The sequence below is a fragment of the Choloepus didactylus genome, chromosome 21 (assembly GCF_015220235.1).
Source record: "Choloepus didactylus isolate mChoDid1 chromosome 21, mChoDid1.pri, whole genome shotgun sequence".
In the NCBI taxonomy this organism is placed as follows: Eukaryota; Metazoa; Chordata; class Mammalia; order Pilosa; family Megalonychidae; genus Choloepus; species Choloepus didactylus.
The window spans coordinates 30113467-30140400 of record NC_051327.1 but is presented as its reverse complement, the minus strand read 5'-3'; the positions used below and the strand labels follow the sequence as shown (position 1 = coordinate 30140400).

The 26934-nt window shown below is 56.0% G+C and overlaps 1 protein-coding gene across 1 annotated transcript; it reads left to right on the top strand.

The window, feature by feature from the left end:
- Positions 1–26934, top strand: NLRC3 (NLR family CARD domain containing 3). The gene is given in 21 exon segments (XM_037813525.1): positions 1–347; positions 9842–9913; positions 10211–10269; positions 10430–10613; positions 10714–12233; positions 12235–12473; positions 12887–12973; positions 14196–14279; positions 15578–15661; positions 17014–17097; positions 18174–18257; positions 19435–19518; positions 20129–20212; positions 20663–20746; positions 21037–21120; positions 21480–21563; positions 23353–23436; positions 23843–23926; positions 24571–24654; positions 25040–25123; positions 25417–26934. Coding segments are annotated over 18 exon segments (3189 nt in total). The 5' UTR covers positions 1–347; positions 9842–9913; positions 10211–10269; positions 10430–10453; the 3' UTR covers positions 25508–26934.

Below are 26934 nucleotides of genomic sequence, written 5' to 3'. Positions count from 1 at the left end.
GGAAGGTTGAGGTGGGGGCACAGGAAGGGGTGAGGAGCGAGCGTGGCTGCCGGGGCGCCCGGGGGAGCCGAGGGGCTGCTCTGTCCTCCCCGGCCCCGCCCGGTCAGCCTGCCGAGGGACCCCGAGCCCTCGGAAGCCCCCGGCCCAGGCTGCGCCCCGGCCCCGGCCGACCCCGGCTGACCCCGCGGGCTCAGGGCCCTGCGGAGCTGCCCCCAAGTCCCCCAAGGCCGCCCCCCACTGTGCGCCACCCCCAGCCGCCGGAGCAGGGCTGAGCCCCCGGAGCGCCGGGATGGAGACCCCCAGCACCCCCGGCCTGGCAGCCCCGGAGCAGCCCCGAGGCCCGGGAGGTAAGTTGAGTCCAGGTGGCCCCAGCGAAGGGGGAAGGAAGAGGGTGGGCCGGCAGGAGGGCCAGCGACGTCCAAGGCCCGAGCCAGGCTGCGGAGGGCTTGGGGGGCTGCGGAAAGACAAGGTGTCCGCGTGAGCCTCGGAGAAGACGTCCCCACGGGTGCTGGGGGCACCGGGCAGGACGAGCTCCCCGCGGGGCCCAAATCAGCCTCGGGCTGAGGGGGAGCTGAGCTCCTGACCCAGGGGACAGGCCGGGGCTCCCCGGGCACCAGTGAGTCAGGGGGCCGCCGCGAGGCTGAGCAGCCCTGCCAGTGGGTCCCCCCTTCCCGGCTGGGGCCCCGGCAGGCGGCTCACCCTCCCTGCTCCGGGTGCCCGCCTGGGGGACGGAGGTGGTAACGCCAGGCCCTGCCTCCCGGGCTGTGCGTTCGGGGAGGGGACGGTGCAGTGGCCGGGTCTGCCCAGCACAGGGAGCTGCACCATAAGGCCACCCCGCCTTGAGGGAGGGTCTCTCCCGGCCACACCCGGGACGGAGATGCGGCTCCACCACGAGGGGAGCTCCAGGGATGGACCGTCATTCTGCAAGTGAGGGCAACCACAGGAGGCCTTCTTGGAGGAGGCGCTGCTGAGCTGGGCCAGGGTGGGTGTTGGCCATGGGTCCTCGCCTTGGAGCCTTCCTGCAGTGGGGCTCACGGCCAGGGGACCCCAGGTCCACCAGCATCCCCAGGGCCCAGAGGCTGACCCTTGGCCAGCACCAGCCCTCCGTGGCCAGCTGTCGGGGGTGGGGGTCTCATGGTGCAGGCCCCATTTCTTTCTAGAAGGCCATTTGAGCTCCCCTGGTCAGCCAGCCACATGCACAGGGCTCAGGCAGGAAGGGGGTCCCAGGAGTCGGGCAGAGGAAAGCATCCAAGTAACCATGGCCAGAGGTGCAGCAGCCCCAGCCGGCGGTTGGGACTGGGGGGCCCTGCACACCGTCACCAAGTGGCAGGCAGCAGAGCAAGGGCCGTCCATCCTGGGAGAAGCCAAGCAGGGCTCCCTCTCGGTGACCAAGGCTCAGAGCCAAACTGACGCCCCTGGGAGGAACATGCAGGATGAAGATGGGGACCTTCTGGCTGAAACAGAAAGCACAGGGTTCAAGCCACATGTACACCGGGGAACACAGGCCCTTAGATCCACCCTCCCTGACCAACAAAGCTCTGGAGGACAGGCTGGGGGCTCCAGGGTGGCAGGCCCCGAGGGAGGCGGCAGTGGGTCCCCATCGTCCCTCAGGGCCGCCTGCCCTGGTCTCCCCCCTTGAAGCTGGGCTCTCCCGGGGGTCTCGCTGCAGGCTGTCTGCATAGGGGGGTTGGCCTGCCCGTCCCCGGTGGAGGGGCCTCCCAGCTGCCCATGTCCTGGTCCGCGGTAGGTTCTGCCCTGAAGGCAGGTATCTGGGGCTGCACGGAGGGCCTGACCGCAGCAGTAGCCAGGCAGCAGCCCCTGCGGGGGGAGACCCCCATTCCCAGGCCCTGCTCTGTTCTGGCCCCGAGGTGGTGGTTTCGGGGTAGTTCTTGGTTTGCTTGCAGGGGTGTCCTCTGTCCCCGATGGAGACGGTGACTGAGGCAAAAGCCAGACTGGAGAAGGGGAGCCCATATCCGACTGGGGCCTGAGTATGGGTGCCAGGTAAAATACAGGGTGCCCAGGAAATGTGAAGTTTGGATAAAAAATGAAACACTTTCTGTATAAGTATATCCCAAGTATTACAGGGGACATATTTATACTAAAAACAAAACAAAACTATCTGCTGTTTATCTGAAATCCCCATTTCCCAAGCCTCTTCCTCACCCATCACTTAAAAATTTTTTTTACTTATGTTTATTGTGGTTTTATATATTATATATTATTATATATATAATCATAAAATTTGCCATTTTAACTTTTTAAGTGTACAATTATTATTATTTACAATGTTGTGCTACCATCACCACCATCCGTTACCAGAACTTTTCTTCACCCCAAACAGAAGCTCTGTCCCCACTAAGTACGGACTCCCCAGCCTCCCCTCCCCCAGCTCCTAATCTAATCTCCTTTTTGTCTCCGTGAATTCGCCTGTTCTACACTGTTCATATAAGTGGAACCGTACAAAGTTCATCCTTTGTGTCAGGTTTGTTTCACTCAACACGATGTCTTTGAGGCTCATCCATGTTGTCGCCTGTATGGGAACCTCATTCCTTTTAACGGCTGGATAATATTCCACCATATGGATGGGCCACGTTTCGTTTCTCCATTCTTCTGTTGGACACTTGGGTGGCTTTCACCTTTAGGTCCTTGTGAATAAAGCTGTGATGAACATTGCTGTACAAGTATCTGTCTGAATCCCTGTTTTCAGTTCTTCAGGATATATACCTGGAGAGGAATTGCTGGGTCATATGATCATTCCATGTTTAACTTTTTAAGGAACCACCAAACTGTTTTCCACAGTGGCTGAACCCTCTTACACTCCCACCAACTGGTTCCAACTTCTCCACATCCTAGCCAACAATGGCCATTTTCTGTTTTTGTGATAATAGCCATCCTCACAGGTGTGAAATGGTGTATTATTGTGGTTTTGATTTGCATTTCCCTAATGATTAATGATGAGCATCTTTTCACATGCTTGTTGGCCATTTGCATGTTTTCTTTGGAGAAGTGTCTGTTTAAGTCCTTTGCTCATTTTTTAAGTGTGTTGATTTTGTTGTTGTTGAGTTGTAAGAGCTCTTTATATATTCCGGATAGTAGGCCCTTATCAGATATATAATGGGCAAATATTTTTTCTCATTCCGTAGGTTGTCTTTTCACTTTCTTTATAATGATAATGTCATCTGGTGCACAAAAGTGTTAATTTTGGTGAAATCCAATTCATCTATTTTATTTTTCATTGCTCCTGCTTTCCGTGTCACAACTGAGAACCCACTGATAAATCCAAGGTCATAAATATTTACCTCTGGGTTTTCTTCTAAGAATTTTATTGTCTTAGCTCTTACATTTAGGTCTTTGATCCATTTTAAGTTAACATTTTGTATATGGTGTGAGGTAGGCCTCCAACTTCATTATTACAATTGATTTTGGTATTGATCTTGTATCTGGAACCTTGCTAAATTCACTTATTAGTTCTAATGTATGTTTGTAGATTCTTTTGGATTTTCTCTGTTATACAGTCATGTCACTGTGAATAGTGAAAGTTTTCTTTCTTCATTCCAACCTTGCTACCTTTTATTTCCTATATTTTCCCCATCTAACTGGCACTTAAATTTTTAAAACAAGCCATCAACCAGAACGGGTTACCCATGAAGAATGGAAACGGGATATATACTTTATTTACTTTTGTATTATTTAAATGTTTTAGTGAGCATATATTACTTTTGTAATTTTGCAAGCAACCAATACAAATGGAGAGGAGAAAAAGCAATACAAGTTTGCTAGCAAAATTTAAGGGACTGAAATTCACAAAATAATTTTAAAAAGTCTTTAATCCCTCTATTATATATTTCTAGCTTTTTTCTATAGCTAGGCAAAAATGGTATTATATATCATAATTCTCTCTGTACCGTGTTCTTTTTCCACATAAAAATTTACTGTAGATCCTGTATGATTCTACAATTACCAAATTCTAGAAAAAGCAAAACTAATCTATATAAAAAGCCAACCAATGGCCTGGGACTGGGGGATGGGGGTGGGGGGTTGACTGCAAAAGGGCATGAAGGAATATTTTCCAGAGAAGGAAATGTTCAACATCTCGATTGTGGTAGTTGTTTCATAGATGTGTATATGTGTAAAATTCCTATAACTGTACACTTAGCATGGGTGGATATTATTGTATATAAATTATATTTCAAAAAAGGTGACTGGACTAAAACTTATGACATCGGGAGACAAAAAATACACCGTAGATGTTTTCAGGCTTGACACATAGCGCGACCTTATTATTTGTAATGGCCACATAGTATTTCACTGCATAACTGGATCATAATCGATTTATTTTACCAATCCCTATGGGATAGAAAGTTTTTTTTTCCCCTTCAATTTCCTGCTGTAATAAAGTGTTTCCATACCCTTCCTAGTAACCACATCTGGTGTACTTGTCCAATTATTTCTGTAGGATAAATTCCCAGAAATGGAATTTCTGGGTCAAAAGCTATTTATTAGCAGTAAATAGTGACAAATTATGATCCAGAATTATTGAACCCATTTACACTCCCACCAGCTATGTATTAAGGTTCCAATGTCTCCCACATTCTCACCATTGCAGCCTGTTATGTCTTTATATTCTTTGCCAATTAGATGAAAAATGATAACTCGCTATTTTGTTTTTTCTTGATCAGTAGTGAGATTGAGCATACTTTCAATATTTTTATCATTTATTTCCTTCTATAAATAATCTCTGTTTATAATTCTATTTGGTTCTTTCTTATTGATTTATAAAAGTTCTTTATATATTAAGGATATTGATGCTCTTTCTTGTATGTTGCAAATGTTGACTCCCAGCTTGTGGCTTTTCTTTCAACTCTATTTATGGTCTCTTTTATTATTCAGAAATATTACATTTATATGAAGTCAAATCTGTTAGTCTTCCCTTTGTGACTTGGGTTTTATGTCTGGCTTAAAGCAGGCCTTCCTTGCACACAGATTTAAAACTATTCTCTCATATTTTCTAATTGTGCTTTTATGGGTTTGTGTGTCTAATTTTAACTCTTTAATCCATCTGAAATTAAACTTTGTATTCAACATGAAGTAAAGCCCAAAATTTTGTTTTCATAGGCTGGCCAATGGCCCTGCCACTTCCACTGATTTGAAATGCTCTTTTTGTCATGTTCCCAAACTCCTTTCTAAATATATTTGTTTTTGGACTCTATGTACTGTTTCTATTGATTTATGTACCTATTTCTGTGCTAGCCATCCTGTTTTTACAGCTTAATATAAATGGAAGGTTATATTCTGGTTCAATATTAGAAAACCTATCAGCAACGCTCACAGATACAGGAGCTGATGGATACCCATCATGCCTTCCCTCCAGCAGCTTCTCACCACACTTAGAACAAACCCAAACTCCTCACAAGGGCACACAAGGCTTGCCTTGACCAGGTCTCCAGCCACCCTCTGACCTCAGCCCCCAGCACCCCACTCGCCCCTGCACCCCAGCTCCTCCAGCCTTTCCTGCTCCTCTAACACGTGGGGCGCGGGCACTGGCCGTGTCCCCTGCAGCGCTCACTCACTCCCAGCCTTCCCTTCTCTGCTCAAATGTGGCCTCCTCCAGAGGCCTCCCCTGGCCACCGCGACCAAGGTGGCACCTCCCCTGGACCACCACCCTCTCGGGAACGTCACACCGTCTGCTTCCTTCTCAGCACGCGTCACCATTAGAAATTGCCTTGCTTATTTATTTGTTTTCTTCTTTATGTCATTAACCCCTCCTCCCAGCACACTCACGGGGTAGGGTCCTCATCTAACATGTTCACCTCAAATCCCCGGTGCCAAGAACCTATAAAAGGGCCGCGATAAATACTCGCTGGTCGCATGAATGAACGGAAATAAACCACACGATTATCTCAGCATACGCTAAGGAGTCGTTTGCTAATTTAACACACAGTTCTAACTTTTAAAACATCTGAAGAGGCACCAGGACAGGCAGTCGCCCTGGAGGGGAAGCTCGGGGGCAAGTGAGGCCCTCGTTCTGATTTGGCTCTACCATGGCCCCGCTGTGTGTCCTCAGGCAGGTTGTTTAACCTCTCTGAGCCTCAGTCTATAAAATGGGAGACTCGCCAAGACAGCTGTTAGGAGAAGTAAAAGAGATGATGTAAACACAGGGCTTAGCAAAACTGGAGCACAGACAGCATGCAATACACACTCCATATTATTAGACTGGTGATAGGATACGGGGCACTGAAGGAAATTTCCCCAACGGGAGAGGAGCACTAATTGGAAATCTGCCACAGACACGGTGTCTAAGTGTGGGCCAGGGGCCGGGGGCGAGCGGACAGCTGTGGTGACGGCTGTGGTGACGTCTGTGGTGACAGTTGTGGTGACAGCTGTCAGTCATCGTCGCTCAGGGAAGGGGAGGGTCTGGCCAACGTAGCAAAATTGTACAAAATAAGAGACAGAAACATCCTTATTTGCGGTAATACAAAAACCCCGGAAAGAATGAACTGAGAAACAACTTGAACTAATATGAGCCCTTAATAAGTTGATGTGAACTTATTAAGATCAATGCTCAGAAATGAATGTTTCCTTTTATACCAACAATCTCATAATAGCAACAAAAATACAAAATCCTTAGAAACAAATAAGAAATGGACCAGATCTAAGGAAAAGCATAAAGCATTTTTACAGGACCGGAAGAAGACGCCAAAGTCACCCCTGGGGCCCCAGGCATGGAATGCAACGTCGGCCGCGAGCCCACCTGGCTTTTCCTGGCTTTGACATCCAGAAAAATAAAGGAGTGAAGCAGGGATCTGAAAAAATAAAACGAGGGCGAGTGCGGGCTTACCGGGCGGTCACCTTCCCCAGGCAACGCGGTCTCACCCACCCTGAACTCATCAGTTCCCATGAACGGAGTGGCTGCAAGAGGCTGTTTCACTTGAGCTCCTTCCAGCATGTTCCACCCCGAGGGAAGACGCTGGGATCCCCAGTGCAAGACCGCGGTGGGGAAGCTGTTCAGTCCCGGGGGCTGGAGCCGGGAATCCTGAGCAAACAAGCCCGAGAATCAGAGGACCCTGGGGCTGGGGCTCGGGGTCTCATCTGCTCCCCCGGGGCAGCAGCAAAGTCTGCGGAGGAATTTTTAATGGGCAATTCGAGCAGCACCTGCTGCGTTCGCTCCCACGGTGCAGAAGTGCCCGAGGCCCGTGGTTTCCAGGCTCCTGGCAGCAGCCCCGGGGGCACGTGGCAGCTGGGCTCGGAGCCATTTTATAAACGGAACCGGAGAGTTTAGGGGCCCCCGCAGAGCCCAGAGGGGCAACCGCACCAAGTGGGGCCAAGCCTGGCCAGGCCGCACCAGCTGCATGACCTGGGAAAGGGACTTGGCCTTCCCGGATCCCGGATTCTCCTCTGCAAATAGAGGGGTCCTCCCTCCCCACCATCCCCCACCCCCCTTCCCGAGCAACACTCCACCCGGGTAACCCTGGGCCCCTCCTGAGCCCAGACTCCTTCACTCCTCGCCAACCCCTCTGCCCCTGGATGACAATGGACTTACCCTGACTGGCGGGTGTCCGTCTCCCTGCCGCCATTGGGTTGGACCATAGGGTCGAGGTGGGGGGTGGCCCCAGGGCTGCACCTTCACCCCCAGCTTCCAGCAGCCGCCCCGGACAGGTTTCTGCTTTCTCTACCAGGCTGCCTGTGGGCTTGCTGTGCTGCCTGGAACAGGCCCTGAACCTCTCTGTTCCAGCCTGTCAGGAGGCTGTGGCTGGAGCACCATAGAGGCTGAAAACTAGCCAGGAAATGGGGGTGGGGGGCCGGGGTGACTGTCACCCCGAACTGGGAGCCAGGAGCAGCACCACGCCTGGCGGGGACAGTGAATTAGGCCCCCTGGGGCAAGCCCAGGCCCCCTGCCCTCCCCTCGCCTGCCCTCCGGCCCCACAATACGACAGCCCACCTCTGGCTCTGCTCTCCCCACTCCTGGTTCATTGCCCCCTTCAGTCTGGTCTTGGGGGACCTGAACCGAGAGGAAGACTGTGAGTTTTCTCACGTGTAAGATGAGGAGACTGAGTCCAGCCAGCAGGGAGAGGAGGCTGTGCAGCTCCATCTGATGGCGCCCGCCTGGGCCCTGCCCACCTCCCCTCCGCTGGCACCTGGGAGCCCGGGGTGGCCGTGCTGAACAGGAAGGGCCTGCAGGCCGGGCTTCCCCACCGCCTTTCGCTCTCCCTGCCCGCCCGTCACCCTGGTGCAGTCACGGCTCGCGTGGCCCAAGGGGCTGCATTTCCTGACCTCACAGACTGACCCATAATTAAAATCTGGTCGCCATCCTGAGGCCCCTGACCCAGAACCCGGGGTTCAGGAAAGGCCCCCCTGGCGGCCACTTGAGCTGAGTGTGGAAAGGCGGTAGGAATTAGCAGACAGGCGGCAAAGGGACCAGCAGGCCCAGAAAGGGAACAGAATGTGCAAAGGGCAGCTCCCCAGAGGAAGCCAGAGGCAGACGGGGTGGGCGAGGGGGGCAGTGTCCGCGCCAGACCACGGGGTCCTCGCCGAGGCCATGGGGAGGTGTGTGGAGTTTGGGGGGAGGGGTCACCAGAAGGTTTGAAGCAAGGGAGTCGCAGGCTTAGACGGGGGTGTCAGGGCCAGAGGCATTCAGAGCGACCAGCAGAGTCACCACACGCCGGACATGCCGCTCCTGCGTGTTTACCCCGAAGAGATGACAGCAGGGACCCCAGGCTCGCCAGGGTGCGGGCAGCCTGGTCACAAGAGCCGACGGGGAAGCCCCCGCAGGTGAACGGAGAGGCAGCACGTGCCTGTCACCCACCGGACTACCACCCGGCCCTAAAAGGGAGCGGAGTTCCGATGCGCGTTTCTAGGTGATAAACCTTGAGAACGGTTTGCTGAGAGAAGACACGCGGAACGACAGCTGTTGCGTGAGGCCACGTGTCGGGAATGCCTGGAACAGGCCACTCCACAGAGACCCACGGCAGATTCGAGGCCACGAGCGAGGCGTGGAGGGAGCCCCCGCCGGCGGTGCAGGTTCTCTCTGGGGCGATGCGGCTACAGTCGCACGAGGCTGTGAATGTGATTCACCCCCCGAATGGTGCCCTTACAAAGGGCCGGGAGAGAGCAGGAGCCATCGGCCTGGGGCTGAGGAAGCCCCACAGGGCAGAGAAGACGAGCCTGAAAGGTCAGGGGGCAGCGGACAGCGGAAGGGGGTGGGTCACGGAAGCCCAAAGATGCAGGTTCTGAGGAGGAGGGGGAGGGGGAGGAGGAGGGGGAGGAGGGGACGGGGAGAAGTGACAGAGGTGACAGGAGGTGACAGGAGTGACTGGGAGTGATGGGAAGTGACAGAAGTGATGGGTGACAGGAGATGGAGGCGACAGGAGGTGACGGAAGGTGACTGGGGGTGATCAGGGGTGATGAGAGGTGATGGGAGGTGACGGGAGGTGACAAGGAGGTGGTGGTAATGGAGGAGACAGGAGGTGACTGGGGGTGATGGGAGATGACGGGAGGTGATGGGAGGTATGGTGGTAATGGGGGGTAATGAAGGTGACGGGAGGTGACGGGAGGTGAGACGGGAGGTGATGGGGGTGGTGGGAAGTGACAGGAGGTGACAGAGGCTTCTGGGCCTTGCGGAGAGGGGGTGTGGAGTGAAGGAGGCATGTGTTCTATTCTATGGTTTTAGAAGGAAAGGAACTTTGTTCTCTCCCCTGTCCCCGTCAGTCCTTGGCCTGGACACAGGCCCCTGCACACAGGGAGAAGGGGGGTGCTGGGCAGGAGGGGGCCCCGGGACGGCACTGATGACTCTGCCACAGGGGCCATGACCTGTGCCCAGTCCCCCTTGCATCTTCTCTCCTAGAACCACGGACAAGGGATTGCCAACCACCAGCCCCTGAGCTCCAGGGGACCCTGCTGGAGGGGCTGCCTGCAGGTGGGCAGGGGAGGAGGGCTGGGCAGGGCTCGGGGTCCTGGGGGTCCCCTTGGCTGGGGTAAGGCGGCCGACCTTGGCAATGAGCCAGACTCAACTCCTGGAGAGGAGGAAGTAGGCGGGGGTCTCGGGCCCAGGGGTGCCTCTTGGCGTGGGCCAGGGGTCCCTCGCACCCAGGAGACCCCAGGCGGACAGAATAAGACAGGTCACCGGGCAGGGCTCCCAGGGCCAGGCTCCCTCCCGCCCGCCTTCCCTCCTTTCGAGAGGACCTGCTCCCGACAGCCTCGTCATCGTTTCCAGGTGACAGATGAGGATGCCGGGGCCTAGCGAGCCAAAGCACCCTGTGCAGTATCACCCAGGTATGGCCCCAGCCCTCCATCTCACCCACTCAGACCCAGGGACCGACGACCCTTCCTGACAGCAGGGAACGGGGGGCTTCCTGGGGGCTGCGGAAGCAGGGAGGGTGGGGGCTCGCCGGGTGAGGGGCACAGTGGCAGGAGTCCGGGTCCTCTCTCACAGCTCCGGGTGGGGGCCCCCGACCCCATGAGGAAGCAGGAGGTGGGCACGGGCAGGGAGGCCGGCTCCCCGGCCGAGCAGGTGAAGGCCCTCGTGGACCGGCTGGCTGGGAAGGGCAGCCAGGGCCCCCAGGCCACGCAGACCCCCGACGGGACACCGGAGACCCCACTGGGGCCCCACAGCAGTGGTAGGCCGGGTGTGGGTGGCCGGGGGCAGGTTCAGCCGGGGGGTGGCCGGACTCCTTGGGGCCTCCGCCACTACCCACCCCTCTGGCCTCTGCCCCGCAGACTCGAGGACCCAGAGGCTCCGGGAGGCCCTGCTGAGCCGGACGGGCGGCGGCCCCGGGCTGGGAGGCCCCGGGCACAGGCTGACCAGCCTCCTGCTGGTGGAGGGGCTGAGCGACCTGCAGCTGAGGGAGCACGACTTCACGCAGGTGGAGACCACCCGGGGGGCCGGGCGCAGCGCCAGGACCGTCGGCCTGGACCAGCTCTTCCAGCCCCTCTCCCGGGTGTCCGTCCCGCCCCGTGTCTGCATCACCGTCGGCGTGGCCGGCGTGGGCAAGACAACCCTGGTGAGGCACTTTGTCCGCCTCTGGGCCCAAGGGCAGGTCAGCAAGGACTTCTCGCTGGTGCTGCCCATGACTTTCCGGGAGCTCAACACCTACGAGAAGCTGTCGGCCCACAGGCTCGTCCGTGCCGTCCTCCCGCATGTCGGGGAGCCTGGCCCAGTACTGGCCGACCCCCCGGCCAGGGTCCTTCTTATCCTGGACGGCCTGGATGAAGGAAAGATGCCTCTGGACTTCTCCAACACCGTGGCCTGCTCGGACCCCCAGAAGGAGATCCAGGTGGACCACCTGGTCACCAACCTCATCCGGGGCAACCTCTTTCCAGAAGTTTCCGTCTGGGTCACCTCCCGCCCTGGCGCAGCAGGCCAGATCCCGGGGGGCCTGGTGGACCGAATGACCGAAATCCGGGGCTTTAACGAGGAGGAAGTCACGCTGTGTCTGGAGCAGATGTTCCTCGAGGACCAGGCCCTCTCGGGCCGCGTCCTGAGCCAGGTGCGGGCTAACCGGGCCCTGTACCTGATGTGCACCATCCCTGCCTTCTGCCGGGTTGCAGGGGCAGCGCTGGGCCACTGGGCCCGCCAGGGGCCGGGGCCCCAGGACACGGAGCTGTCGCCCCCCGCGACCTTGTGTGAGATCTATGCCTGGTACTTCCGGATGGCCCTCGGCGGGGACGGCCAGGACAAGGGACCTGGGAGCCCCCGGATTGAGCAGGTGGCCCAGGGGGGCCGCAAGATGGTGGGGACGCTGGGCCGGCTGGCCTTCCACGGGCTGGTCAGGAAGAAGTACGTGTTTTACGAGCAGGACCTGAAGGCCTTCGGGGTGGACCTGGCCCTGCTGCAGAGCCCCCTGTGCAGCTGCTTCCTGCAGCGGGAGGAGACGGCGGCCTCCGCGGCCGCCTACTGCTTCGCCCACCTGTCCCTGCAGGAGTTCGCGGCCGCGGCCTACTACTACGCGGCGGCCCGCAGGGCCATCTTCGACCTCTTCACCGAGGGCGCGGTGTCCTGGCCGCGGCTCGGCTTCCTGGCGCACTTCCGCGCCGCGGCCCAGCGCGCCATGCAGGCCGAGGACGGGCGGCTGGACGTGTTCCTGCGCTTCCTGTCGGGGCTGCTGTCGCCGCGGGTCAACGCCCTGCTGGCGGGCGCGCTGCTGGCCCCGGACGAGCACCAGGCGCACCGCGCGCCGGCGGCCGCGCTCCTGCAGGCCTATGGCACCCCGCGGCCGCCGTTGGGCGCGCGGGCCGTGGAACGTGCTGCGCTGCCGCTGCACGAGCTTGCAGCGCGCGGAGCTGGCGCCCGCGTGGAGGCGGCACCTGGGCGGCGGCGGCCTGGCCGCCTCTTCGGGCCCCGCGCTCACCGTGGCGCTGGCCTACCTGCTGCAGGTGTCGGACGCCTGCGCCCAGGAAGCCAAACCTGTCCCTGGGTCCTCAGCCCGGCCGCGCTCCGGAGCCTGCTGCCCCCAGCTGCTCTACTGCCGGGGCCTCAGGTGGGCGCCCGGGGCGGCGGGGAGGGGGCCAGGGGGGCGGCAGGAGGACCCGGAATACCCCCACACACACCCCCACTGTGCCCCTCGGAAGGGTCCCGGTGCCCCCGAAGCTGTGCCCCTGACCTTGGGGAGGGAGAGGCAGGGATGAGGGAGGAGGGGCGGCTCACACCAGCGGGAGAAGGGTATTGGGGCGACAGGGACCCCCGGACTTATGGCCCGCTAAGGGAGGCTCTGACCCTCGGGGGGGGTGCCGGCCTCAGCTCTTTGAGCCCCGACGGTGACGGTGATGCCGCGTTGGCGTGGAGAGGCGCGGGGGCAAAGGGGTGGAAACCCGAGCCCGATGTTCCTCTGCTGCTCCCCGGGGGCCCTGCCCGTGTCCGGGGGCCCCTCACCGTCGCTCTGCCCTTGGCCAGGCTGGATGCCAACCAGTTCCAGGACCCCGCGATGGAGCTGCTGGGCAGCGTGCTGAGCGGGAAGGACTGCCGCATCGAGAAGCTCAGGTATCCCCGGCCCCGGGCCCCCCCCACCCTCTCCGCGCAGCCGGCCAGGAGCGCGTTCACGGGTCTTTGAAGCGCGCGGCTCGGGATGCAGTTTCCACCATTCCAGAGGTCCAGAGCCTCGGGTAGCTCATGTGTAAGAAGGAAACGCCAGGCTGAGGACCAGTCTCGCTCGTGGACATGGGAGCATGTCCCAGGTGCTAGAAGCCCCGAATGGCCACCCAGGTTCCCAAAGCTCCTCTCAAAGTCTGACCTCAACACTGTTCAGAAAGGGCACCTATTTTTTTTTTTTAATTAAAAAAAAACTTTATTGTGGCAACATACACACAACACAAAGTTTCCCATTTTAGCCAATTTCATGTGTGCAATTCAGGGACATTAATCACATTCACAGCCTTGTGCTGCTGTCACCACCATCCATGACCAAAACATTTCCATCCCCCCAAACAGAAGCTCTGCACCCATTAAAAAATAACTCCCTGCTTCCCTCCTCCAGCCCTGGTCTTCTAATCCACTCCCCATGCCTGAGAATTTGCTAATCCTAGACATTTCTTATGAGTGGAATCATACAATATTTGTCCCTTTGTCTCTGGCTTATTTCACTCAACATCACGTCTTCGAGATTTATCCATGTTGTAGCATGTATCAGAACGTCATTCATTTTGATGGCTGAATAACTTTATCATATAATATAGTGTTGTAATAACTCTACCATTTGTCACTAGGGCTGTGATCAGTGATGTGCAGAAAATGGTTTGTACCAGTTGTGAGAGCTGGATGCTAAATTTTCAGGAATGTTGCAAGCCAGTTGTTAAACTGTTAGTGCTTGAAATAGGCACAGTGGGAATATTTACACCACGGGAATTGGTGAATGTTACAAATCAGGTTTTTGCTGTGGTTTTCCTAGCACCAGTTTACCAGTCTGCTGCTGGTGGGACCCGCCTGGGTGGGTTCCGTAATTGCCATACTCTTGCTGTGCTGTTGGGGTAGAAGCTTCTGGACAAACTTTCCCTGGGACCCTTTGCTGGACTGAGGTCTGTCCATCCGCTCTGGCCCAACCTCACCCAGGCTCGGGGGATTTCCAATGGGCCACCCTATCTCCACCCATGCCTAGTCCCTGATGACGTTCGAGATGTCTAGGGTCTGAATCCAGACCTGGCATTGAGAAAGAGGTGAAGAGATGCACTGGCCTGAAATAACCACTCCTCTCTCTCTCCCTGGGCAGCTTGGCTGAGAACCAGATCGGTAACAAAGGGGCCAGGGCTCTGGCCCGGTCCCTCCTGGTCAACAGAAGTCTGACCGCTCTGGAGTAAGTAGGACGCCTGTTCTAGTTTGCTAATGCTGCCCGAATGCAAAACACCAGAGATGGATTGGCTTTTATAAAAGGGGGTTTATTTGGTTACACAGTTACAGTCTTAAGGCCATAAAGTGTCCAAGGTAACACATCAATAATCAGGTACTTTCACTGGAGGTTGGCCAATGGCATCCAGAAAACCTCTGTTAGCTGGGAAGGCAAGTGGCCAGCATCTGCTCCAAGTTCTGGTTTCAAACTAGCTTTCTCCCAGGACGTTCCTCTCTAGGCTGCAGTTCCTCAAAAATGTCACTCTTAGTAGCTCAATGCTTGTCCTCTCTTAGCTTCTCCAGAGCAAGAGTCTGCTTTCAATGGCCGTGTTCAAACTGTCTCTCATCTGCAGCTACTCTCTCAACTTCTGTGCATTCTTCAAAGTGTCCCTCTTGGCTGTAGCAAGCTCGGTCCTTCTGTCTGAGCTTATATGCTGCTCCAGTAATTTAATTCAGACCCACCCTGAATGGGTGGGGCAACACCTCCATGGAAATTATCCAACCAAAGGTCTGGCACACAGTTGATTGAATCACATCTCCATGGAAACACCCAAAGGATTCCAAAATCTAATCAACACTAATATGTCTGCCTACACAAGATTGCATCAAAGATAATGGCATTTTGGGGGACATAATACATCAAACTGGAACAATGCCCAAGAGAAAACCTTCCTCATTGGAACAGTGAGAACTGTGTGCCAACTCCTGAAGGCTCCTCCCTTCTGTGAAAGGGCTTGTGTTCTCTTCCACCCTTCCCTGGTTCCCCAGAGTCAGCCCAGGGGGTAGCTTTGGGGCACGGTTCCCGTATTTCACTCAGAGCAGGTTCCAAGGTAGGAGCCCCTGTAGGACTAAGAAATAGGGAGCCCTCACCAGACCACACTGTCCCCTGCGGGGTTGGAAGGACAGCTGAGAAAGCAAAGGCACGGCCCCTCTTCAGCTGCTCCCTGAGTCTCGTCCCCCAGGACCGTTGAGCACCAGACTTTCTGCCCCGAATCTGGGGTTATTGTTCTCATTTCCACATGTCACCCAGACCCACTAATCCTTTAGGTTCCACTTTCTTTTCCCCATCACATGGGACTATCTTGGGACATTCCTTCCTTGTTTGTCTAAGGAAGGCTCTCTGCCCTGGTTCCACCAAATATGAAACCCTGAACCCTGGCTCATTCCTCTCGAGGATCATAGCTCTAAAGGCCAGTGTGACTCCAGTCCTCCTTCCCTCCCTGGGAGTCGGATGGAAGAGGATGGTTCTCTCTCTTTCTCCCCCAGCCTCCGCTGTAACAACATCGGACCTCCAGGGGCCAAGGCCCTGGCCGATGCGCTGAAGATTAACCGGACTCTGGCCTCTCTGAGGTAGGGGTTACTCGCTCCCTGTCCCCCCTGCCCTCTCCTCAGGAGCCACCCATGGGGTGTGAGGCCATTCAAGATGGCAGGCACGGGATACCAGCTCCAATCCCACTGGGCAGGGAGACTTATATCCTAGGCAAGTTTCCAAAAGTTCCAGCTCTTCCCCAGTCTTTGTGCCTGTGGAGGGAAAGAGGAGAAGCAGGGGAGGGTATGTGGAGATGGGAAGGACAAACTCGTGTTAGGAAAACCACGTGTCCGCCACTGAGTGGGGAATTCCCAAGGCCACCATGTTAGAATTTTCCCTGAAGTGTTTCCCAGCCCAGTGAAAAGCATCTTTCAGAAGGTTCCTGTGGTTTGGTGACAGCCTGTTGTACCCTCCTCGTACTGCTTAGTTGAAGGCGCTACTCTCGTGTTTCTTCTTCCACTTAAAAAAAAATGAGGTGAAATTCACGTTACATAAAATCAACCATTTAAGTGTGTATCTCGGTGGTATTTGGTACCACTGTTGTGTAACCACCACCTCCACCTGGTTCCAAAACATTTTCCTCACCCTCAGAGGGGACCCCGGACCCACCAGCAGTCACTCCCCATCCCCTTCCCCGCAGCCCCTGGCAACCACTAGTCTCCTTCCTGTCTTTATAGATTTCACACGAACAGAATCGCACAATGTGTGGTCTTTTATGTCTGGCTTTTTTTCACTGAGCATCATGTTTTCAAAATTCATCCTCAATGTAGCAGGGGATCAGCACTTCATTCCTTTCCACGGCTGAGCAGTATTCCCGTCTGCTTGGACCCCACGGGTTTATCCACCGTCCTCTGGCGGGCATCCAGGCTGTCTCCGCCTTCGGAAACACGTACTTAGTTTGAGTCCCTGGTCTCCATTCTTCGGGGTTATAGACCCAGGAGTGGAATTGCGGGCCACATGGTAATTCTGCGTCCAGCTCTGCGAGGGCTGCCGAACCGTCTTCCACAGCGGTTACAGCCTTTTACTCTCCCACCAGCAACGTTTCCAATTTCTCTGCTCCCTCACCAGCACTTGGGTCCCATGGTTTTGGGCTGCAAGTAGGATCTAGAGGAGAGCTTGTTTGTTAGTGTAGCTTGATCCATGGACGCCCCGTTCCCAGTCCACAGGCAAGCGCTCCTGACCCGGAGGGAAGCCGTGGGCCTGGGGAGGGGACGGGGAGGGGCCCTTTGTCCTCCAGGTCCTGTGTGGTGGGCAGTGAGGGCATGGCGTGGTCACAGCCCCTTCCCCACTGAGGGCAGCTGCTGCCCGCCTGGGGGCCCGGTGACCCTGGGGCGGTGGGCGCTCATGGCCCCACGTGCTCCACTGCTGATGCCCCTTTCTCTCGCCTCCGCAGCCTCCAGAGCAACACCATCAAGGACGATGGTGCCAGGTCGATGGCCGAGGCCTTGGCCAGCAGCCGGGCCCTCTCCGTGCTGCAGTGAGTGGACGTGCTGGCTGGCAGAGAGCCTCCTCTCCCCTCCTCTCCTTCCCCAAGGGCCTCTGTGCCTGTTTGCTGCAAATAGCGATGGGCGGGCAAGGTCCGGAGGCTTCTGGCCTGGCTGGCTGGGACCTCGCAAAACCTGATGCCCACTTACTTTCTGGAGAACATGTGCTGGGGAAATAATTAAAAATCAAATCTACAGCCAATCCAGAAAATCCTCTCAACCAATGGAGAAAAGAACGAACGTTTTATTGTTTGAATAAGCATTAAACCTGACTGTGTTATGCATCATAGGCAATCTGCGAGAGGTTACAAAGAGAGAAAGATATCCTACCTTTTTATATAGTCAATAGATACAGCCCCTCACATACCAGTTCTCAAGATAAACAGTAACTAAACCTCAAGTAAGAGGACTGGACAGCACCATTTGCTATGCATAGTTCATCCTAAATTTACCTGGTGATTGGGGTGGCCATCTGTGTTAGTTCATTGCCTTTATGCAAAGGAAAAATGAAGCTTCTCATATCTTTATGACAAGCAAGTAGGTGGTTACAACCAGGAGCTGGCACCCAGGCTACAGCCCCCCGAGGCAGGGAGCTGGGGGTGCCCTCCTCCGTGATGTTCACATTTCAAAGAGGTGGCTCCTAGGCCCTTACCAAGGACATCCCTGGGTTGTAAACAAGAGGCTCATTTAGATTTTAAAAAGATTTACACACATCTCAAAGGGACAGAGAAAGGATTTACAGTAACAAGTTTTCTCAAGGAAATACTCCAGGAAGAGGCAGGGCGGGAGGTCTCGTTCCTTTGGGCACCAGGGAAAATTCAATATTTTAGGTTTACAAGGGAGGGCCTGGCTGTCCCCGCGTCTTGCTCTCCCACGTAGTATTGCCAGTCTGTTGGCAGCACTTTGGCAACAATCCACAGATGTTGCCTGGAGACCACACCCCTCCTGGGCCGTGATATAGGGGAGGGCACTCTGGTTGCCTCTGACCTCTCACCTCGACCCCGGAATGTCCCCGGCCTGGGCCTGGTTGTCACCAGCTTTACTGAGAGATGCTTCCCCTCTCCCACAGCCTGCAGAAGAACACCATCGGGCCCCTTGGAGCCCGGCAGATGGCACACGCCCTGAAGCAGAACAGGAGCCTGAAGGAGCTCATGTGAGCAACGCAGAAGGGCCTGACGGGTACCCCGGGTGCCTGGCACAATGCCCAACCCATCGCAGATGTCTTTGGACATGGGCACGGGTGAAGGGATGGAAGGAGGGATGGATGGATGGATGGATGAATGGATGGATGGATGGATGAATGGACAGATGGATGAAGGAGTGGATAGATGGGTGAATGGACAGATGACTGGATGGATGCATGCATGCACGAAGGGTGGATGAGTGGGTGGATGGACAGATAAGTGGATGGATGGATGGATGGATGGATGGATGGACAGATGGGTGAATGGACAGATGGATGAAGGAGTGGATAGATGGGTGAATGGACAGATGACTGGATGGATGCATGCATGCACGAAGGGTGGATGAGTGGGTGGATGGACAGATAAGTGGATCGATGGATGGATGGATGGATGGATGGACAGATGGGTGAATGGACAGATGGATGAAGGAGTGGATAGATGGGTGAATGGACAGATGACTGGATGGATGCATGCTTGCAGAGAAGGGTGGATGAGTGGATGGATGGACAGATAAGTGGATGGATGGATGGATGGACAGATGGGTGAATGGACAGATATAAGTGGATGGATAGATGGATGGACAGATGAATGAGTGGATAGATAGGTGAATGGACAGATGACTGGATGGATGCATGCATGCATGGGAGGGTGGATGAATGGGTGGATGGACAGATAAGTGGATGGATGGATAGACGGATGATGAATGAGTGGATAGATGGGTGAATGGGCAGATGACTGGATAGATGCATGCTTGCATGGGTGGGTGAGTGGGTGGGTGCAGGACGGCTGGATTTGGTGTCTAAGTATTAGACCAGTAGAATGGAGAGCCGGATCCCCAGGATTGGGCGGGCCCTGACCTTCTCAGTCCCACATTTAATGTCTTCCCAGATGGCAGAAAGTAAACAAACAGCTTTTCCTGGCCAAATTCACATAAAGTACCACAAATACCTCTCACCAGAGAGTCAAAGAAGACTTTGCTACCTTGACCTCTCATGGGCAGCAGGGAGTCACGTGCATACGTCAACAGGCCTCAGACAGAACAGACCGTGCCCGGCCTCCCCGGGAGGGCCTCCTGGACCCTGGTTGTGGGCCTGGCCCTGTGCGGCTGCTCCAGGGCCCGGCTCACCCACGCCCCATCTCTCGCAGGTTCTCCAGTAACAGCCTTGGCGATGAAGGCACCAAGGCCCTGGCTGAGGCCCTGAAGGTGAACCAGGGCCTGGAGAGCCTGGAGTGAGTCTGCCTGACCCCCGTCCAGGGTGCGGCGGGACCCCCGGCCTAGCAGATGGGTGGGCCCTGGAGGAGGGCTGTCAGTCGGGGTGACTTCCTGGCCAGAGCCAAACCAACCACAAGCCCTGGCCATACTCTGGTCTCTGTTTCTCCCCACCATACCCACCACCTGTCCCCCGGAGAAAAGGGGTGTGATTGGTTCTGGAGTTTTCAGAGTGGCAACAGGCACTGAGTGTCCCGGAGAAACAGATGCAGGTGGCTGAAGGCTGGTGTGGCTGCGGTGGCCTCAGGGTAGGGTGCAGGAGCCGGTACAGCCCCCACCCTGGACACTGCCACAGTGATGGCTCTGGGGGCCATGGACACAATGCAATCCCCTCAGGGGCCGTTTGGTGCCACCCACACCAAGGCAGAGGCTAAACCTTGAGGCTTGATGTGCTAAACCCCCTGCCCTGAGGTATCAGGGGCTGGAAGGTGGGGGGAGAGGAGAGGAAAGTGTGGGGAGAAGTGCCAGGTAGGGGGTAGTCCCACTGAACCCGCCCACAGCCCTGGGCTGCACCCCAGCCCTCCGGGTCCTGGGACAGCCCCCCCCAAGTGAGCCCCCCTCTGCCTGCAGCCTGCAGAGCAATTCCATCAGCGACGCGGGGGTGGCGGCGCTGACCGGGGCCCTCTGTGCCAACCGGACCCTCCTCAGCCTCAAGTGAGTCCCGCCTCCCCCTCCGACCGTGGCGTCCCTTTGCCCACAGGGCCTGACCCCCTCGCCCACCGCGCAGGAGCTTTGTCTCCCGTGGTCATGCGCCGGCTCCCTTCGGGACCTGGCACCCTGTCCCTCTTCCTGCTCCCTCGGGGGGTGGGGAGGGGACAGTGTGGCCCTCACGGTGCCCCTTCTCTGCCCCTTCCTGTGTGCGGGCCCTTCAGGCATCGCCCCCCGCCTGCCTCCGGGACCCTCCCTCACACGCCCCTCCTGTCCTCCCCTCCCTGCTGGCTGCCACCCGAGCCTGGCTGGAGCAGGCTGGGGCCCCCACCTCTGGGCGCACAGGATGCGGGGGTCCCAGCGCCAAGCCCGGCATCTGCGCGGTCTGGCCTCCCCCGCCCCAGGCCTCCAGGAGGGTGGCGGGTCGGACGCCCCGGGTCTTCTCTCTTTCCTCAGCCTCCGGGAAAACTCCATCAGCCCCGACGGAGCCCAGGCCCTGGCGCGCGCGCTCCGCGCCAACAGCACCCTGCAGAACCTGGAGTAGGTGGGGGCACGGCCACTGCACGCGGCTGGGGAGGGGCGCGGCCCGGGACGCAAGCCCCCCGTTCACGTGGGCGACTCTGCCTGCCTCGCGCCTGCGGGATGCGCGAGCACGGGGGGCGCCGGAGGCTGCGGGGCGAGGGCAGCGGGTGCCCCGGGCTCCCGGAACCTCGGTGAGCCGCGCGTGGTCAGCGCCCAGCGGTGGGGCCGCCTGCCCCCGGGCCCGCCATCCAGATGCTTGTAACGGGGGCGCGGCGCGGACGCTCACTGGCCCCTGCTCCTTGTCGCAGCCTGGCCGCCAACCTCCTCTACGACCAGGGCGCCCGGGCCATCGCGGCGGCAGTGGGAGAAAACCGAGCCCTCACGTCCCTCCAGTGAGTCTGCGGCTCCCCGCCCCGAGCACCCCTCCCCAATCACCGGTGGGACCCCCCAAGGCCGACCCCCCCCCAGGTCCCAGGGCCGCCTCCAGGAACCTGTGTCCTCACCCCCGCACTGCCTCCCGAGGCTGACCCCCACAGGGGCCCGGGGTTGGGGTGGGGGGGTGCCCCCCGCCCCTAAGCAGAGTGCACCCCGAACTTGAGGAGTTGCAGGAATCCCCCGTCCACACCAGTGGCCGCGCGCCCGCGCTGGGGGAACTCCTTGCCCGGCCTGGGGCTTCCCCGAGAGGAGCGTCCTCTGTCCGGCCGGGCCCCCTCCCGGCCCCCGCCTGCTGCTCACGGGTCTGTGTCCCCAGCCTCCAGTGGAACTTCCTCCAGGCCGGCGCCGCCAGGGCCCTCGGGGGCGCGCTGCAGCTCAACAGGAGCCTGGCCAGCTTGGAGTAAGTGGGGCCCCCGTGTCCCTGGGAGTCTGAAAATTTGGGGCCCCCCCGGGTGCAGGGCTCCCACTGAGGGCCCTCAGCACCCAACTGCTTCTGCAAAAGCCAGGCACACTGCAATCCTCATCTTTATTTTTTCATTTAACACTTTAATATACCACAAAATTCTCCCACTTAACGTGTGCAATCCATTGGCTGTTAGTGTATTCAGAGTTGTGCAACCATTACCACAATCAATTTTAGAATATTTTCATCACCCCAAAAGCAGTCACTCCCCAGCCCCTGGATGAACCACATTTTGTTTATCCATTCAACTGAGGTGCAGCTGGGTTGTGTCCACTTGTTGACTATTAATAACACTGCTATGAATGTTTGTGTACGAGTTTTGTATGGAATCTCTTGGGTGGATTCCTTGGGGTGGAACTCCTGGGTCACATGGTGACTGCTTAATCTGTTGACCTTTACCTGCCTTTGACCTAGACCAGCTCCCAGGACACCTCCGCTCTGGCTGCTTCTCCTCTGCTTCTGGCCGACCCTTCAATGCTGCTGTTTCTGAGGGTTCTGCCCTCGGCCATCTTTCCTTGACATCTCTTTTCTGGGAGCTCTCCCCCCACCCCACCCAGGTTCCAGTTACCTCCCAAGAGCCATCCGGCTCCCCCATCTCTATCCCAGCCTTCTCAGAGGCTCCAGAGGCTCCAGACCCACTGCCCCCTGCAGCTCCACTCGGGGGTGACACAGGTCCTTCCACCTGACTGCGTGATCTCCCCCACAAGCCGGATTCTCTCTTGGTTCCACCTCTCCAGAATGGAACCAGCCAACCACCTGTGCAAGCCGGAAACCTCGCCTTCTCTCTCACTCCCACTTCCAACTCATCACCGTGCCCTTGTCGACGCTCCCTCCCAATTCTCTCCACCCACCATTTCCCTCTGTCCCCATCAGCGATGGCCAGGCCACTAGCATCTCTTACATGCATGCCTGCGACAGCTGCCACATCCAGCCCCTCCTCTCAGTCCGGCTGTCCTCCTCCTGGGGGAGATGTATGGTGCCTGCAGAGTCGAGTCTGACCTCCCAGTGTGGCTGATACGGCCCTCAGGGACCTGCTGCCTTTGCACCCCCAGTCTCACTTCTCTCAGCTCTAGGGATGCAGTAGTTTAGACCTACTTCTTGGGGGCAGCCTTCTGTGAGCACGCTGCGGTGGAGACCCTGTGGGGGTCTCGGACTATTCTAACTGCTCGTTTGATCCCATCTCCCCAGCTGAGCTTCCAAGAGGGTGGGACTTGGCCTGCCACCTTGCACAACACCTAGTGTGCAAGACACATTCGGATGTTAAGGTTCATGCAGATGGCTCCCTTACACACGCCGGTGCACACTTGAGCTAAACTTTTAATCACTTACTGCTCCAGGATCTGTTTTCCTTCAGTTTGGAGGGAAAAAAATGACACAAAACCCTGATTAGCAAGAATGCCCCGGGGGGCCAAGGGGGTCACTTTAATTATCTGGCTGGTACTAAAAACCATGCCTTCTGTCCCAAGCCCTCGTTGACAAGATTCCCACTGCCGGTCCCCTTTTCTCGCCGGCCTCTGGTGGCTCAGACTTGCGCAGAGCCTCAGGCCCTCTAAGTGTTAAGCCGATTCTGTGGGGCTGCGATGGCCGCCCAAGAGGGGCGATTATCCCCCGGGGCGACCCCTGGAATTACAGACCTGTGTGGTGTGTTGTCCTCTGAATGACACCTCGGCAGGCTCTTGCTGGAGCGCTGGTCCCGTGTGGCCGAAGGGCTCCCTCCGTGCTCCAGTTTACAGGAGAACGCCATCGGGGACGAAGGGGCGTCTGCGGTGGCCAGCGCGCTGAAGGCTAACACGGCCCTCACTGCTCTCCAGTAAGTTCCCTGCACCTGGCAGCCCAGGGAGGCAGCCCCCTCACCGTCCTGCCTTGCGTCTCATTTCTGTTTGTCAAAGAGGTTGTGGTTGCTTTTCCTAAGCTCAATGATTGGGAAGTCAAACATCTAGAAAGTAAGAATTAAGAGGAGGGTATTCTCCCCCCAACTTTCCAAGGGACTAGCTCTGCTGCCCCGGTCCTTCACGTCCAGTTCTCTTAGGCATCAGACAGCTGTAGGAGCTGTAGAGATTTCTCATCAGATCATTGGTCAGAAATTTCTCACCAATTTCAGCCCTAAGTTAAGAGATGGTCAAATGGAGGGGAAGACTGGAGGGAGGCAGGGCCAGGGGCAGGTGGAAGCGCTGGGAAGGCCGGACCCTCCCCACTGACCACACCGCCCCTTCCAGCCTCCAGGTGGCGTCCATCGGTGCCCCGGGGGCCCAGGCGCTGGGGGAGGCCCTGGCAGTGAACAGAACCCTGGAGATCCTTGAGTAAGTATCCAGTCTCTGGCTACCTTCTCTTGCTGAAAGAAACAAAGCTGTTGATTCAAAATGAATAGACACGAAAGAAAAGATGCCAGTTCACATGAAACTGAGTCATTTTAATAATCTTCCTTTAAAATGAGATGTGCTCCAGCTTTCCCATTCCCATTTAATGCCTCTTCCCTGGGAGTCACCATCATGGTGGGCTTTGCCTAGGCTGGACACATCCGGGGCCCAGTTTAGGTCTCTAGGGTGGCTGGGTCTTTGGTCTATAAGATCCGAACTCCTGCTCTGTGAGGCCCTCGGGTGTCCAGGTGTTCCCTGCTTTTGCGGATCCGGAGATGCTGGGGGCCCTCTGGTGGAGTGGTGCCTGTCTCAGGCAGGTTTGTCCTCCTTTGGAACGGACAAGGAGGATGAGGGCTCCAGCAACCCCTGGAGGCCGGACTCGCCCCTTCTTTATGGGTCCTGCTCCCTAGAACTGAATTCCGTGCTGCTCCCCAGGGAGAGAGGAAGGAGCGGCCCAACCTCCTTACTGCTGGAGCCGGGGATCCCTCTAGCAGGTGCTCCCCCCACACACACACACACACGTGAAGAGGGCTCGTTGTCACCTCTCAGCCTGTCCCATGCCTTAGATTTCCTGTTTTTCCCAACAGCTTAAGAGGAAATGCCATCGGGATAGCTGGAGCCAAAGCCCTGGCGAACGCTCTGAAGGTCAACTCTAGTCTCCGAAGACTCAAGTAAGTAGCCGTAGAGACCTGCTGGCGCCAGAGCAGCGCCTCTGCTGGGGCGCCCCCCCGCAGCATTGTGCTTTCCCTCTGAATACAAGTCATTCAGGCTGTTCTGATTATTCCAATCCATGTGCCATTGCAGATGGCTTTGTTTAACATAAGCCAGAGGTGAGTCCTTTAACATCTGCATTTATGGCTCTATGAAGTCCATGGCACTTGGCTACCTGTAGACACTAGAGTCTCAAGGGTTAAATGCCACCTTGCAGTTGCTACGGTAACAGAATCAACCCCAGGCCCCTCTGTTACCTCACAGGATGACTGAGTGCTGCTGCTTCTGAGCATTTTCTTCTGTCCTCATGCCTCACTGTGGTGGCTCCATCTTTTCTTTGTCTAGTCTTCAAGAGAATTCCCTGGGGATGGATGGGGCGATATGTGTTGCCACGGCTCTGTCCGGAAACCATGGGCTCCAGTACATCAAGTGAGTGGGCTCAGCAACCCATGCCCTTCCCTGGGATTCCTGCTCACCCTGAGAACCCCTCCCAGGTCAGCTCCGCCTTGGCCTGACTCTGGGAACCAGCTGACCCCCACCCCTCAGTGAAACTCAGCATAAGAGGGATCCATCCTGAGCCTTGTCCATGGGAGGGATCCTGGAAGCACATTTCTCAGAGTTCTGCATTAAAAAAACAGTGATGATCCACTCCATAAAAAGAAACCATAGGCCCTCAGCCCTCACCTAATTTTCCAGGCCCTGCCCTAATCCTTGTCTTCTAGTCTCCAGGGAAATCACATTGGGGACTCTGGCGCCAGGATGATCTCGGAGGCGATCAAGGCAAACGCTCCCACGTGCACTGTGGAAATGTGAGCAAAACAAGTTCCTGCTGGACTGGGCAGGAGGATGGGCAGACTCAGCTGGAAGCTTCCCAATGTGAAGTCAGTTTTCCGGGCTGCCTTCCTGTGATCTGGGAATGAGGCGATGGGAGCAGTCCTCTGCAAGAAGGAAGGAACGGCACTGCCGAAGGAGGCCGTGGGCAAGGGCCCTTTCTCCTGAGCCGAGGGTCAGCCCAGACAGGGGCCAGACGGACATGCTGCAGGCACAGAGAAGGGACGGGGCCTCCCCCAAGGCCCGAGGGACAGACCTTCACCCAGAATCAGTTGCTCTTTCCAAGCCCAGTAAGAGCACCAGGTGGCATGAGTGACAGAGGGGACCCTTTTATCTTTTCTCAAAAAGAAAAGGCTTTAGGGGTATGATCCTTAGAGGCATGGGACATTTTTGAAGAGAAACGAAGGTTTTAATTATAGGCATCTAGGGCCAGAGATTTAAAAAGTTCTCTGAGTTTTTATCCATTAAAAAGTCAAAGACATGGACTTGGCCTGGCACCTGCTATTTGGAGTCTGGCACACTGGTTATCAATAGCACATTAGGTGCTGATGCTTTCATAATGTTATTTTATATTAGGCTTCCAGAAACCACAATAGTGGATACAGCTTCCCTATGAAGGCAGGCAAGCTGAGCGTCCATGTGGCATAAATTACCTCAGATTCCTTGGTTGAAAGAAAAAAAAATCCATACCCAGCTTTCATCAACTAAATAATCAATGAATATGCTTATGAAAATATGGTGACTGATACGTTTAAATGTGAACAGGAATCACTTTTATTCCAAAATGTTTCCTTAAAAATGCATACATAGGCAAAAATCATGAATGGAAGCTAAAAATCAATGGATGAAAGCCTATTGGGGAAGAAGATATCTACGGTCTCAAAGTATCACCCCACAAAGGGGAATTTACAAAGGGACAAGGGATCTAACAACAGAGAAATCTGGCAGACGCACCTCAACCAAGTTGTCAAACGTAACATGACCACAATGGGACAAAGGGACATCATATGCCCCAGTGAGGTGCACTGAGCAGGACACATCACTGAAGTGTTCTTGCTGAAAATATTTACCTGAGGGAACAGACAAAATCCAAATTGATGGACATTCTGTGAAGTAACTGGCCTGATTTCTTAAAGATGTTAATGTTATGAAAAATAAAAAGGTAAGGGACTATTTTAGATAAAAGGAGATTAAAGAGACGTAATAACTTAATGCAACGGGGACACCTTTGATTGGATCCTAGACTGGAGGAAAAAAATCAGGTATAAAGAACATTATTTGGAAACCAAGGAAATTTGAACATGGGTCTTATAATATTGGATTATGTTTTTGGAAGATATTTTTGCTGGGTATAGAATTCCAGTTGACAGTGTTTTCTTTCAGTTCATTAAAGAGGGTGTTCCACTGCC